Source organism: Scylla paramamosain, chromosome 16 (assembly GCF_035594125.1).
Source record: "Scylla paramamosain isolate STU-SP2022 chromosome 16, ASM3559412v1, whole genome shotgun sequence".
In the NCBI taxonomy this organism is placed as follows: domain Eukaryota; kingdom Metazoa; phylum Arthropoda; class Malacostraca; order Decapoda; family Portunidae; genus Scylla; species Scylla paramamosain.
In genome coordinates this window covers 23789930-23806265 of record NC_087166.1, presented here as the reverse complement: position 1 = coordinate 23806265, position 16336 = coordinate 23789930, and the positions used below count along the sequence as shown (strand labels likewise).

The 16336-nt window shown below is 42.9% G+C and overlaps 1 protein-coding gene and 1 long non-coding RNA gene across 4 annotated transcripts in view; one reads left to right on the top strand and one right to left on the bottom strand.

Annotated features, from left to right (window-relative positions):
- The window catches only part of LOC135108154 (uncharacterized), a 42253-nt gene that overhangs the window by 4972 nt on the left and 20945 nt on the right, over positions 1–16336 (top strand). Inside the window, exons 2-8 of one of the 3 annotated variants that reach the window (XM_064018897.1) lie at positions 708–799; positions 1860–2051; positions 8130–8311; positions 8882–10340; positions 11199–11407; positions 12137–12364; positions 13549–13800. In XM_064018897.1, coding sequence (XP_063874967.1) covers positions 708–799; positions 1860–2051; positions 8130–8311; positions 8882–10340; positions 11199–11407; positions 12137–12364; positions 13549–13800 — 2614 coding nt within the window. Of the gene's footprint in view, positions 1–707; positions 800–1859; positions 2052–7000; positions 7844–8129; positions 8312–8881; positions 10341–11198; positions 11408–12136; positions 12365–13548; positions 13801–16336 lie in introns of those variants that run through there. The other 2 variants (XM_064018898.1, XM_064018899.1) reach the window with 2 other exon arrangements.
- Positions 13376–14766, bottom strand: LOC135108155 (uncharacterized). The gene is made up of 2 exons (XR_010272161.1): positions 14647–14766; positions 13376–13788 (listed from the first exon to the last, which is right to left on the bottom strand). It is a non-coding gene; the product is annotated as an uncharacterized LOC135108155 (long non-coding RNA).

The window sequence follows — 16336 nt, the reverse complement described above, 5'->3', positions numbered from 1 at the left end:
AGAAATGGGGTTACTGTCAGTTGCCTCAGATACCTTTGTTTCAGCGAGGAAAAAAAAAGATGAGGTATAGTAGAGGAGAGGTGGTGTTCAACAGATTGAAAATTAGATTTAAGACCACGAATATTGCAGGTGTTAATGAAGAAAAGTTGCGAGCAGTTTCAAGACACTTAGGGTCGATACCAGGAGAGCAGTTCGACCTGGGGACATTTGTGGTCCCCTCCCCAGATAGGGACTCTGAGGCTGGTGTAGGAGTCGCCATGATAATTTTGAATTTTGAATGAAGGGTGTGTGTAATTAGGTGTTTGTAGTTTTGTGTGAAGGAAGAGAGTTCTCTTTAGAGGGCAGGCTGTGACTGCCCCCTTGTGTTGTGAGACACAAAGGGAAACGTTCAGTGAGGTCACAGCTGTGTTTGATGATAAGTGGAGGTTATTTCCGCAGGCAACAGAGATGGCTAGTCTTGGTGTCATGACGTCTTACTTATAGAACTTTTCTAAATGTACACGCGTTCCAGACTCTTAATGAACCGCGAGCTCGAAAAAGTGTCTTAAATATTTTTGTCTTCTAGTTCGTTCCAACTATGACTTCTGTATTTCCCTCTAGCTATGACTTTTTCTGTCTTGAACATTTCTCTCTTGTTTTATATAGACATGCTATCACCCGTAGTCCGCTAGACTTAACTGTTACTTGCAATCCTTCCTGAATTTCAGTAGAAGTCAGCATCCCGCCATGGCCGCCGCCCGTGCCGCGTGGTGCCTCGTGGCTATTCAGGCTCTGATGGTCGATCACGCCGCCGCCTCACGTGAGTCTCGACGCCCTGGTACCCTTGCTTGTCTGAGTCTCGGCGCTCTGATGAGGTTACTTGGGCAGGTTCCTTCTCTTATCACTAGACCATAAGTCCTCAGGGTCATTGACCAGAACAGGACAAGAAATAACATGTTCAAGCTTGATAAGGTTAGGTCTTAAAACGAGATGTAAGGAAATTGGTTCTCAAATTGATTGCTGAACGAAAGGAATAGACTTAATAATCAGGCTGTTAGTGCTGAGTCAATAGGGAGCTTTAAAAGAAGATTTGACAGATTTATGAGTGGGGATGACAGATGGACATGTTTTACACAGGGACTGTCACAGGCCTGATGACTTCTTGTATCTTCCTTGATTTTCTTATGTTCTTACGTTCTTATGTTCTTATTAAGACTGGATCCTAATTTAAGTTCATTCCAAGGAACGCTTATCTTGTTCCTGATTTTGAACTTAGCAATGGCTGAAGAGACAACAGTTGTTTTCAATTTAGTGTTTGTAAACTTTTGATGAATGCAAGCGTAATTTGCGTACCTGTAAAACACAAGGTGAATAATTTTTTTCGTGCCCCTAGTCGGTTGTTTGTACGCTCATAACCAACGTAAAAAGATAAATATAAAACTTTAAGTACCTAACCCTTCATTAATATCGTGTTGGAGTCTTAAGAATTTTCATGTGCAAAAGTTTGAATGGAGTTGGTGCTTAATTCAACTGGACACTGTACTCGTACAGTAATATGGGAACGCAGGCAGACAAACAGAGAGACAGAGAGACAGACAAATAGACAAACATAGTGGCAGACAGAGACAAACAGACGAACAGACAGATATACAGAAAAACAGACAAACAAACAAAACAAACAAACAGACAGAACGAGGGAGAAAAATAGAAACACAGACAAACAGACAGACAGACAGGCAGACGGATAGAAAGAAACATAGACAGACGGATAAACAGAAAGACAGATTGAGGTGAGGACGAGCAAAGCTGTGAGGAAGACTCATTGACCTGGAAGTGGCCGCACCTCACACTCTCACGTCACACTTTCACCTCGGCGGCAGAGTCAGGCTCGTCAGCGGTCCACCTGCAGCAAGATGGCGTGGCGCGGGCTGACTCGGGCCTCACCTGGCGCCACACTCTGCCCTCCCTCACTACCTACACTTTCTGCGTCAAGCTGTTCTCCTTCCGCCGCCGCTACGTGGACTACATGTTCTCCTACGCTACGGAAGGTTACGACAACGAGCTCGCTTTTCGTAAGTTGCCTGACGACTAAGCTCAATTCCCGAGCCCTCCTTTGACAGGATAGAACAAGAAATAATGAATTCAAGCTTGAGAAAACTTGATTTAGAAAAGAGATAGGAAGGAAATGGTTCTCAAAAAAAAAACAAAAAAATGATAGATGAATGGAATGGACTCAGTAATCAGGTTGTTAGTGGTCAGTCATTAGGAAGCTTTAAAGGATTATTCAGATTTATAGATGAGGATGATAGGTGGAAATAGGTAGGTATGTTACATACAGGCTCTCTCTCTCTCTCTCTCTCTCTCTCTCTCTCTCTCTCTCTCTCTCTCTGGGTTTACAGTTTAGATAGGCTAAAAATTCAAGACACCAGGACCAAATGATATATATGCCAGAATACTTAAGGAATGCAAAGAGATTATTAGTGAGCCATTATTTTCTGTCTTTAGGAAATCACTTGAGTCAGGTGAGGTACCAGTAATGTGGAGGCAGGCTAATGTAGTACCCATCTTTAAGAAAGAAGATAAAACTTTAACGTCTAATTATAGGACTGTCAGCTTAACTTCTGTTGTAAGTAAAATAATGGAGTTGATAATAACGAGGAACATTAGGGAGCATTTAGACAAACCTAACTTTGTAAATCAGCCACAGCTTGGCTTCACGAAGGAAAAGTCTTGCCTGACGAACTTGTTAAGTTTTTACAGTAAAGTGTACGAGCCAGTAGATTGTGGTGATAATTATGACATCTTATATCTGAATTTTAGTAAAGAGTTTGACAAGGTACCTCATCAAAGGCTCCTGAGAAAGGTTAGGACACACGAGATTGATAGGAAGGTGTTAGGCTGGATAAGGTCATGGCTAAGCGACAAGTGACAGAGACTTTTAATAAACCGTTCTGAATCCGAGTGGAGTCATGTAATTAGTGGGGTGCCACAGGGGTAGGTTTTAGGGCCATTGTTGTTTTTAATATATATCAATGACTTGGATAGTGGAATTGGTAGTGATGTTAGTAAATTTGCGGATGATACAAAGATAGGTAGATTAATTAGGTCAGAATCGGATGCTATCGCCTTGCAGGCAGATTTAGATAGAATGAACAAATGGACGGACAGATGGCAAATACAGTTTAATATCAACAAATGCAAAGTACTTAGCGTAGGTAGAGGAAACCCACACATTAGGTACACAATAAACAACGAAACTCTGGTAGGTTCAGGATGGAAAAAGATTTTGGAGTTATAGTTAGCTCTGAACTTCGTCTAAGGAAGCAATGCATAGAGGCCAGAAACAGGGCAAATAGAGTATTAGGATTCACTTTTAGGAGTGTTAAAAGTAGAAGGCACGAAGTAATATCAAAGTTATATTTGGCTCCGGTCAGACATCAACTAGACTACGCTGTGTAGTTCTGGTCCCCATATAACAGGAATGATATAGGTCTATTAGAATCAGTACAAAGGAAAATGTCCAAAAGGATACAAGGGATGAGGAGTATTCCTTACGAAGCGAGATTGAAGCTGTTAAATTTACATTCTTTAGAGAGACGTAGGATAAGAGGGGACCTGATAGAAGGAAAATTCTTAAGATTAGAAACCAAAACAAAACATGAAATAACGGGTTCAAGCTTGAAAAATTTAGGTTTAAGAAAAAGATAGTAAGAAATTGGTTCTCAAATAGAGTGGTAGATGAATGGAACGGACTCAGTAATCAAGTTGTTAGTGCTAAAACATTAGAGAGCTTTAAGAGAAGATTAGACGGATTTATGGATGGGGATGATAGATGAAAATAGGTAGGTATATTTTATACAGGGACTGCCACGTGTAAGCTTCTTGCAGCTTCCCTTATTTCTTATGTTCTTATGTTTTTATGGTCAGTCACTTGGTACCGGGACGGATGGTGCTCAGGTCACGACAGATCGGCATGAGTGTAAACAAGCCTCATTATGGTGCTCGAGACACTTGGTGCCCAAACCACCTGTGGATCCACACACACACACACACACACACACACATTACCTTTGCCAACCCATTCACTACTTACTCAACTACATCCATCCAAACTCTCAACCACTCAACCATATCCACCCACACACATCCACCCACCAACAATCGTAACTCCATCCATCTGTTCACCGCCTCATTCACCCACCCACCCACCTCCATTAACCCATTCATGTAGCCACCCACATCACCACCTCTACCCATCCACTCATCGCACACTATCTACAGGCCAACGAATGCTCATCACGCACACACACACACACACACACACACACACAACACACACACACACACAACATTGGGTGTATTTCTCCTCACTACTGCTTTAACCCTTTCAGTTTGATACGAGACCCATATCACCACAATATGCAATGTATGAATTCTTTATAAGTATCTGCAAGAAAGTTATGAGTGAAAGAGAATGGATCTTACAATTTCTTCCCAGTTTAACAGATTAGATGTGGTTGTAGAAAGAGTAAAGATGTCTCAGAGTGATTGATAATTAGGGAAAGGTGTGCCAGGTGGCAGTCAAACGCTTCAATACCAATTATACAGCTTTGTGACTCGTCTCTGAGCGCCCCCCCCCCCACGAACACACACACACACACACATAGACAGGACAGTGAAACGGATGGGAGTGCATTGTTATTACCACACCACCACAACGCCACACACTGCGGTATCCTTGGCTCCCCGCCCTGCTGAGCCCCGACAAGCCCCGCCGAGCCCTGCCCGTTCCGCCGCTGCTACGCTAACAGACTCCCGTCTCTCCCCGTCAATATTTAGCACAATTTCCAGGGTTTTCCAAGTGTTTCATGGCAGTTTAAAGATTCGCTGTGTAGGAGGGGGGGGGGAAGGAGATGGTGGTGGTAAAGGATGAGTGTGAGGAGGAGGGAAGAGGTGGAGGACGTACAAAGAAGAGGACGGAAAAACAAAAAATAAAAAAAATAAAAAAAAATATCATTATAATTTTCTGTTTTATTAATGAAGTTGGCATTGTTTTCATATTTTATTTATTATTAGAAGAACATAACAAGTAATAATCTATAATGAAATCTAGTCTTGCTGCGTTTTTTTTTTTTTTTTTTTGTTTCTGGAGAAAACAACCACTTCGTCATTCTATTTATTTTCATTATTTCTTAACGCCTAGGATTGTTTTGCTATTTAATTTAAGACAAAAAATACAGCAAACATGTACCCACTAACAATATCCAATAAAATCTTGTCTAGCAATGCGTATTTTCAAATTTCATGTTATCCAGTTGTTAAATCTGAAAAAAAAAAATAATAGTTCTTTATACGACGAGGAATTTATGGTTTCTTTATTTATCTAGAAAGTAAAAAAACAAATATTCAGAATATGTAATAGAATCTAGTCTGGCTGTGCTTTCATTTTCGATATTTTTTTTTTTTTTTGTGGCACCGATCATGTCACAGTTTGTTTTATGGAGATTTCGTTTTTATTACTGAATTCGGAGATCTTTTTATATTTTGGTTATTTGTTAAAGTATATGACAAGTCAGAAAATGTAATGCATTCCTGTCTGGGTGTTTTCTTCTCCTCGTGATTTTCAAAATTATTTAAGTTACGTAATTATGAGGCCTGAGACGAACATTTTACCTGCCTCCCTCATTGTCTGTAAATCAATAATTAGATAAACTTCCGGGTATTTCCAGACTCAGACAGAGTAAAACCAAAATCAACAATAAAATTAGATAAATAATTCCTAAAATGCCTCAAATAAATAGAAGGGGCCAGACCCGTTCCGATCGCCCACTATGAAAGCAAGACGTCATCAAAACAGACCGCGTCTCCTCCTCGCTGGCCGTGTCTCTTCGCCAATATTTCGTTGAATTTCCAGGGATTTCCAGCATTTACAGACTTAAATGCGTAGATTTTATAAGTAGAAGGAAAAATGAAGAATATAAGTGTGTGAAGGAGTGTAGTAGTAGGAGTAGTAATAGCAGTTGTTATTATTAAGTGTGAACGTGTGTGTGTGTGTGTGTGTGTTTGTGGTGCTGTGTTTAGGCTGTCCCGTGTGGAATTGCAGGCCTGCTATATAGATAAATAGACTACTACTACCACTACTATTAGTGAGTGTGTGTGTATGTGTGTGTGTGGGTGTGTGTGGTGCCTCTACCGTGCCCCACTGTGTGGGATTGCCGGCCTGATACATAGATAAATAAACTACTACTACTTGTATTATCACTAGTACTACTGTTGTTGCTGCTGTTCTGTGTGTGTGTCTCTGTGTGTGTGTGTGTGTGTGTGTGTGTGTGTGTGTGTGTGTGTGGTGATAATAATAATAATAATAATAATAATAATAATAATAATAATTTTGAAGGTTACATAAGCCAAACAACCTTTCGGCTGACAAATTACTTTGAAAACAAGGAATTAAAAGAACACAAGAGCAATAAAATAAATAAAAGCATTTTCCCTGACTCCTTCCTTGTCTGTACATCAATATTTAGATAAACTTCCGGTTATTTTCAAACTGAAACGTAAAGTAAAACCAGAATTAACAACAACAAAAAAAATAAAGATAAGTAACCCATAAAATGCCTCAGATAAGGCTTAAATAAGGGAAAGGGGGCAACCCTGCTCTGATCGCCCACCATGAAAACAGGACGTTATCAAGACAGATCACTTCTCCTCCCTGCCCGTGTCTCTCTTCGCCAATATTTCCCTCCATTTTTGCAGGGTTTTCCGAGTATTTCCAGGTTCTTTCAGACTGAAATGCGTAGATTGTGATGAAAGAAAGAAAAAAAATGAAGAATAAAAGTGTTTGAGGGAGTGTAGTTGTAGTAGTGGTAGCAGTTATTGTTGTTATTATTATTAATATTATTAAGTGTGTATGATATGTGTTTGTGTGTGTGTGTGTGTGTGTGTGTGGTGCCGTATTTATAGAGCCCCGTATGGAACTGTAGCACTGCCATATAGATAAATAAACTACTACTATAAATAAACTACTACTACTACCACTACTACTAGTGTGTGTGTGTGTGTGGTGCCCCTACTGAGCTGCCCTGCGTGGGACTGCCAGCCTTGGGGCAGGTACAGCAGGGAGAGAGTAGCGAAATCGTAGGGCAACATGATCAGATAACAAAGCCGGCACGGAGGAGCACTGGACTTGGGCCGCAACCAAGCCAGAGGTGAGAACGTGGTCCAGAGTACCGCCCGTGGGTGAGTAGCGCTGCCAGTGTCCCACTCCCAGCGCGTCAGGTGATGCTTGCGGATGCACGATAATAGTAGAACACCTGGACGATTGGAGGAGCCAGAGCGATCTCCCAAACCAGGATGCCGAGCATTGAAATCCCCCAAATACACCATGCCCCGTACTGTAGGAGAAGGAAGAGCAGCAGGATGGAGGCGAGCAGGGGCAAAGTAGACATTGCAGATCTGTAAGACAGCACTCCCTACCGTCACCTCAAAAAGCTGAAAAGTCACTTCAGTGTCGGTGGAGGTGCGGGGAAGGCGGTACGTCAGAGAACTATGGATGTAGGTTAGGAGACCATTTCGTACCATGTGGACATATGGGATATAACCAGTAAAGGAAGGAGCCTCCCCAGCGATAGGCCGGCCTGAAAAGCTTCCTGGAGAAAAATTACGTGTGGATGATGGGAGTACACAAAGGCCACCTCCACCGCACACCGCCGCGCACCGCTTGCCAACACCATCGAGTGGTTCTGCCTGGCGTGCCCCACTGTTCGATACCTCCTACCCCAAGGTCTGCCCCTTGATGCTGTCTGTCACCATATTCTGGTGCCCGATTTTCTTGACGAGATTCTCGTGCGTTACCCTCGATTTGGTGGGTTTTCCTAATACCCTGTGCCCTGCGTGGCATCTGTTGCTCTTGTGTGAGTGTGGATTGGTGGGTGTTGTGCGCCAATGGGTGAGTGTGTGAGCGTCCTGTATACCATTTTGCTTTAGCTGACAACTGTTATTATAGTTCTCTATTTTATGGTGTCTGACGCTATTTGCGCAAAAAAAAATTAATCAAATCAAATTCTCTCTCTCTCTCTCTCTCTCTCTCTCTCTCTCTCTCTCTCTCTCTCTCTCTCTCTCTCTCTCTCTCTCTCTCTCTCTCTCTCCAGACCTCAAGTACTCAGAAGGGGAGCTCCGCATGGCGTGCTGCTCCAGGCGGGTGTTCCACATTGAACAAATGGAGGCGAGACTCCTCTCATGGTTCTCTTTCTGCGTGGCTGTCGACTTGTCTACCTACGCCGCTTCCTTCGTCTTCGGGAACACCGTCAAGAACGTCACCCTTTTCGACTCTGTAAGGATAAGCGGGGTGCCGGTGGGTGTCAGTGCCCTGTGGCTGTTCAGATCCTGTGGGTGTCATGTTATTCATCAGTTTGAGAGTTGACGCAGTAGTTTATCTTGCCGAGGCTTTACTTCCAAAGAGCCTTGAGTGTAACGAAAACATCACGTATTACTTGTTATTAGTAGTTTCAGACGATTTTACTGACTAAAAATCAAACTTTAGGTATTGACAGATTTGACAGACGATTAATCCTTTTGCTCTCATTAGTCTTTCAATATTATACTTCATACTTTCACAAGACCATTTTATTTACCCTGAGAAGCCATGGCAGTCAAAGGATAGGTGGTGTAGATGGGTAGCCAAGGTCACTCCCGTCTTCATATAGTAAGCACTGATGGCTCGTACGCAAGTCCTCGGAGTTACAAGATTCCCTGCCTCAGAAACTTTTCGAGACATGACTCAGTATTTGTATACATTATGAAGTTATAAAGGGTACAGAATGTTTTGAGTCGCAGGTGTCGGCGAGGCATGCAGGGGAGGGGAGGGAGAGGGGAAGAGGTGAACTAATCTGTGGCACTACAGTTGCAGAACTCAAGTCGTCCCCTGGAGGTGGTGGGCGGCGGCACCGTGATAGTGGGGCAGGACCAGGACGAGCAGCTGGGAGGCACTGACAAAGACCAGAGCTTCAACGGCTTCATCGTGGACATGCTCCTGACCCAGAGTCTGCTGACGGTGCGGGACATGACGGATTACGTCAGCTGCAACATGGACAGGCTACGCACATTTACGTACATACTGGATTTTAAGAACATCACGGAAGACTTCATTCTGGGTGCCGAGACTGTCGTGGCAGAGGTGGGCGACGTGTGCAGACCCGGGAGGGACAAGAGGCTGTCTGTCTTCCCGGAGGCGCGGACCAATGCCGAGGCCAATCACTTCTGCTCAACGCTCAACGGATATATCGTCACGCCGCTCAGTGACGAGGAAAACATGTCCCTCTTCAACGAAGGCTCACAATTTAGAGACAAATGCACGGAATTTGACAAGAAGAATGCCATGTGGGTGGGCGTGTTCTGGGATCCCAGCGCGAGGCTGTGGAAAAACCAAATCACCTCGGAGGAAGCAAAGTTCAAAAACTTCGAGGTGGAGATCATGCCTTCGTCAAACGAGAGGTTGTGCGTCTCGGCCGCCACGGTGTCTGAATCTGCCAGTACCACACTGCAGGGCGTTTGGGACATTGAGTCTTGCCAAAGGGAGGTCTGCACCGCCTGCCAGTTCGAGCGGTCACTGCCGCTAAAGATCAGAGGGCTGTGCGCGGAATCTCACTTTGACCGCAGTTACTACATCTACGGCACCTTAAGCTTCCGCCCCGTTTTTAATGGCGCAAGATTATCCAGAATAGAGTGGCGGGACAACAGCACCTGGGTGTTGTATCAGATGGACAACCCATTCATCAGGGCCCACATGCTGGACTCCACCGACACGGGCTACCCGGTGGGCGTTCATGACTACGAAGTTATAGGGGACAAATGCCCAGGGAAGGTACAAAGGCTGAAGCTGACCTCCTGCCGCGGCAACACTTTCACCTGCGGCGACGGGGAGTGCATCGACATCAGCCGGCGGTGCAACTTGGAGCTGGACTGTGACGACCACAGCGACGAACTCAACTGCGACACGCTGATCATCCAGCCCGGGTACGAGAAGCGGCTGCCGCCCCCGAAGATAGACAGCAACACTCCCGCCGGGGTGGCCATCGACTGTGACATCCTGCTGATTCGAAAGCTGGATCTCCTGAGCGCTCAGCTGATTCTGGACGTGGCAATCAAAAGAACCTGGTACGACTCACGCATCCACTTCAAGAACCTTCACTCCGACCACAATCTGAACCAGATCAGCGACCCAATGGAGATTGTGTGGTACCCGGACCTCACGGTGGTGGGCTCAGACAACAGCCACGTGATGTCCACCTTCTATGTTACCAAGGCCTGGGGACAGCGCTCCTCCAAGCCTCTCCCGGACGACGACACTCTCATCGATGAAGGTACTAACAGCATCTGACCACCTCTTCTCCATACACACCTCAGTGGTTCTCAAGGGTATTTGCAGCATGCGTCCAACAAACAAATCTTGCTATTCATTTTTATTGATTTTTTTTTTTTTTAATCCCTAAAACTTCATAGAATTGCAGACCTGGTGATTTTGACAATTCTAGGAGTTAACTACATCTTCCAGGAATATGAAAGGGGTGGCTTAAATTTCTAAGCCTTCGTGTCTACTTGTGCATGAATGCAGACTTGGCACTTCGTATCTTCGTTTGTTTCCTCATCATGAGTTTTTTTTTTTTTTCAAGAATTAAAGAGAATATGATTAGTAGGATTCTGATGAATATTTTTCGTATAGATTATGTAAAATCTTTGTTAAAATATCATTAGAATAAAAAAAAAAGTCCTTAAAAATCTGTGTAGCTTCTCCCAGAGCTTATGAAATGTGAGAAACAAGACTAAATGTTGAGGAATGTGGAATGAGGAAGTTAGACTCGCAGGTTCTGCTTGCGTTTCTGTGCTTGTGTTTGCTTCCGGTTTCTAGGCGAGTTATAGCTGCAAGCGTTGTTTTAGGCAAGAGAAACAAGCAGAAGCGACTCATCAAGAACAGTAACCTCGCGTTAAGACACGGTAACAAAGCTGATGAAGAAGAAAAAATCCTCAGTTTTCTGGGCAAGTTATGGGTACAAATATAGTTTTTTAGACAAGAGAGACAGCGGAAGCGACTCATCAAGAAAACTGAACCCGTGTAGAGACACGATAAGCGAGTTGATAAAAAAGAACAGCAAGCTCCTCAGTTCCTAAATGAGTTATAAGTACAAGCGTTACATCCTCCCTTCCCTCTCTCCTCCCTCCAGACGTCTTCTTCCCAGGGAGCAGCAACCCGCTAGTGCTTCACCGGGAGTTCACCACAACCCTCATGTGCACCTTCGACCTCACCCTCTACCCGTTCGACACCCAGAGCTGCCCGATGCTCCTCTACGTGGCGGACTACACCTTCCAGTATGTCTCCACCAGTCTGCAGAACGTCACCTTCTCCGGGACGCGCCGTCTGCTGGAGTACCGGGTAAGAGAGAGAGAGAGAGAGAGAGAGAGAGAGAGAGAGAGAGAGAGAGAGAGAGAGAGAGAGAGAGAGAGAGAGAGAGAAGGGAGGATGGGGGTTGGGGGAGTTCAGCGCCTAATCTACAACCGGAAAGCAGGTCAGGAGTCTTTAAGCTGAGTCATTTCTTGTAGCCTCTGTTCACCTAGCAGCAAGTATGCACCTTACCTGTCAGAGCGGAATTGTGACCCGCTGCTAAAGGGGGAAAACTAAACTCCTGAAAAAAATACACGGGGTAGCCTGATCATCCTGGGTTTGGTCTTACACACACACACACACACATTGTGTATATCTCCTTTCTTTATTAGATTTTGTCTAATTGGTACTTTATATTTTTTCCTTATCTTTCAGTCACACTATGTACTCGAATCTCAATACTTCAAGCACTGACATCCTATAGTGACTCACACGGCGCCACATGCCCATGTAATTCTCAGCTGCAGAGAAAAAAAATAAGGGTCTGTTAGTCAGCCAATGAATCAGTCAATCAGTCAATCAAGCAGTATAACTTTCTCACATTTTGGTAACAATTAATCAGTCATTCAGTATATATCTACCTAGCTATCTATTACCTATCTATCTATCTACTTATCTACCTACCTATATACCTGTCTATCAACCTACCTACTTACTTGTTATCTATCCCTCACCACTTCAGGTAACAACCCCTCAATCAACCTCACCTTTCTCCGCCAGGTCACCTCCGTCATTCACCGCTCCTTCCTCCATGAGAACAAGAGCGGCCAGCACATCGAGATCGTGATAACCAACCTTTACGGCTATTACATCAGCGGCGCCTACGTGCCCACCATGCTGCTTGTCATCATCTCCTACCTTACCTTCTTCTTCGACCTCTCAGACTTCACAAACAGGATCATGGTCTCCCTAACATCCCTCCTGGTGCTGGCCTCGCTCTTCTCCCAGGTGTGTGTGTGTGTGTGTGTGTGTGTGTGTGTGTGTGTGTGTGTAGACTAAATCATTAAGGTTAATAATCAGAATACAAGTAGTGGGTTCTAGTTCTTTGTGTGTGTGTGTGTGTGTGTGTGTGTGTGTGTGTGTGTATAGACTATAATCAGGATAGCAGCGGAAGTAACTGGTTCAAGCTTTTTATTAATTTATCTTATTCATTCACTTATTTATTTTATTTTTTTACATGTCAGTTAGATTGGCCGAGGACATAAAATAATAAAAAAGATAAAGATAATATAAAAAAAAAAGCTCGCTTGCAATGGAGCTAAAATAAATAAATAAACAAATACGCAAATAGATCAATTTTGTAGAATTTTTAAATCAGATTTTACGAAAGAGATAAAAAGAAATTGGTTCTCAAATAAAGCCGTAGATGGCTGGAATACACTCAAATTGTTAGTGTTAAGTCAATAGAGAGTTTTAAAAGAAGACTGGATAAATCTATGGATGAAAGGTGGAAATAAGTAGGTAGACTTTATGTAAGAACTGCTGCGTGTAGGCCTGCTAACTTCTTGCAGCTTTCTTAGGCTCTTCTTATGTTCTTATATTATCATCATCAGTATATGACATCAACAGGAGAAGAAAAAAGTCGATACATGTACGTATACTCAGAGACAAGACCTTGCGAATATAGTTTAAAATGCAGAGAAATCTAATAGGTAAGTACACATACATGTACACACAGCCCTCCTTCCTGCCACTCTGTCTTTTTTCCCTGGTATTCATAAACGCTTTGTTCTCGAAGTATAGGACAAGAATGAAGGAACAGACAGGTGGTTTTATCATCAGTTTTCCATCCTGACGATAACTCCTACTGAATCCCCAGCTTATGCCCAGAACGTTGCACGTGTGTGTGTGTGTGTGTGTCTGTGCCAGCTACCATAACTGTATCCAGTGGTCAGAGCTTCGAACTAATGATTAGAACATAACAGTTCTCTCATCAGGACAGTTTTCAAAGGCCACGGGGATATTTAATCGGGTTTTAATACGCATTTATCTGTTACTAATGCAACATACTTGTTAAACTAGCGATAGAAATATGAAAACAACCTTGAAAATCGTAGGATCTTTGACTAAAGCCTGTTAGTGGGAATCGAGGTAATAAAGTTTCAGACTGCTGGTCTCTGTCTCACCGCCAGATAGCCTCGGGACTGCCCAAGACTGCTTACATGAAACTCATCGACGTTTGGTTCATCTTTTGCATCCTCGCCGACTTCGTGATGGTGTTTGTGCTAGTGGTGATCAATTCCTGCATGCTGAAGAAGGAGGAGCCCTCGCCACCAAGCTTCCATCGGGTTCGGCCTTTCTCCGTCACCGCGTCCACCTCCTTGGCCTCCTATCCCTCTGGACTCAAGCCTCGCTCCCGCCTCTTCCACAAGCTGCCGTTCAAGGTTAGTTCAGTCACTGAAGAATGACAATGTTAAGAAAGGTCTTATATTCAGGGTGTTTCAGCAAAGCCTACATTATAGGGTGTGGGGCGGGGATGAACTCTTTGTGTAATTCTAAAACATATAATATATCTATGGTAAAATGTCAGGTATTGCATAATTTGTCTGTTACACACACACACACACACACACACACACACACACACACACACACACACACACACACACACACACACACACACACACACACACACACACACACACACACACACACACACACACACACACACACACACACACACACACACACACACACACACATATATATATAATATATATATATATGCCCACACCTCACCTCCCCCATTCCCCTAATCTCCTTGTCATTGTTTAGTCGTATTCATTACAGCAGTGTCATTTTTCTGTTTCACTATGCATACTCTGACATTTTACAATAGAGGCATTATGATTTAGAATTACCCAAGGAGTTCATCCCCAATCTAATGTAGGCTTTGCTGAACCATCCTGCATACATGCGTAAGGAACTTTTAAAAGAAACGAGGATAAAGTATGCGAGGTGAAAAGGACGATATTAAGGGGATCGGGAATAAAGGAGGAGAATAAATAGACTATGACATAAATAAACGTAACACAACGAACGAAGTTAAGGGAATCATGAATAAAGGGAAGTGTTTTCAGACGAGGGTATTGGAAGTGTTACAAAATGGGTGCACGGGATAGACGGAGATACAAGCAGCGCGTTGTGGGTTTGCTTAGCTTAGCGATCAGATGCACGCAACACTAGTATCAATCATTTCAACGTCGGTTCTTCAGTGCTGATAATCTTACCAAGTTACCACTGATGCGTATCCCGAGGCACTTTGATCTCATGATGATGTAGGATTCTTGATTAATAATCTTTATAAACATGTAAACGTCCTTCAAAACTCTACTAAATTCGACTACAGAAGTAGCAGAAGTAGCAGAGAGCAGATGCGGTCATGCATGATAATGGATTGCCGTATCGTGTGAAATCCTTCAGCTGCGAGATTACTGGTGAGTCGGCCTTCTGCGCATGCGCATCATCGCGTCAGCACATCACGATTCTTGTGCTTCAAGGTTTTTTTTTTTTCCTCACAGCCTTAAATAGCAACTTTATACCTTGATTATTAAAACCTGTATTGATTCATATCAACAGAAAGTGCTTTCAAGTCGTTACTGAACAATTTTACAGGTTAAAAGAGTTTTATTAACACCTATATAGGCACACGCAACACAGGGTGCGAGATTCTTCAGCTCCAAGACTTTTTTTTCTTTTTCTCTTTTTCATAGCCTTACATAACGACTATACTTTGATTATTAAAGCCACCAGTAACGACTTATATTGGGCATAACACGCAGAAAAAAGAATACACCCAAGCTTTGCATTTATTGTTAGACCATTACGAGTGTTAGAAGAGTCAAGAATGTATTGATAAGAAGGAAATGGGAATTGGAAAAAAAATATATATATATTTTAAAGATCATAGGCATGAAAGTGAAAGTATGGAACATAAAAATAAAAAAAATATAAAAAAAACATACAATGAAAGTGAACGAGGAAACATTACAAACCAAGAAATTAGTTTACTGATGTCATGACAAGGGGCCTCTTGTGGTCAGACATCATACGGTGCACTTGAAGGCTGGCTGCCGCCCTGAACCACGGCCATCACCTGTTTTCGTGAACAGACACGGGATTATTTTTACATAAGGGTCATTTATTTGCTACGCCATAAGAGGTCAGACCAGAAACAAACATCGGCCGCCACATGTAAGCCATAGTTCTACACGCTAGTAATGATGATAATGATGATGATGATAATAATAATAATAATAATAATAATAATAATAATAATAATAATAATAGTAATAATAATCGCAACAACAACAATAATAATAATGCCAATAGCCCTTGCAGAGCTTCCCATTTATTATGAAGAATAGCCCTAGTTGTGATGAGTGTAGTGTTGTGCAGTTGTGATGAATGTGGTATTGTGGCGCACATCTACTATAAACTAACAAACTAACGTTTGTTGAGGAGCAAGGCTATAATTACCTTTGTTACGGAGCACACAGTCCCTCAGGTCGTTAACAGGTACGAGTGTATTAAAAAGTGAGGCACGTGCGGCACGGGTAATTGAGTGCACTAGTACACGCATCACTCTACGCAGTGCTGGTATGGCCCAGTTCCCTAATCGCTTCCTAGTAGTGGTTTCTTTTCAGCAACTGTAAGCATTGTTGCTAATCTACTTTTTATTTTATCTTATATTTAATTTTGCTATTTATTTATCTGTTTATTCGATCACTTAGAAACTATTGCGATAATGCTCCTGATACTGGTCAAGTTAGTTTGTTTGCGTCTGCAGATCTCGCTTACTGACAAGTGCTCTGAAAATATGCGCGTGGGAAATGACGCCTCAGTGTTATAGTGCCGTTTCTTGTCACATGATATGTGAGAGTAACGATGTGTCCCCTTAGAAGAGAAATGTTCAATACA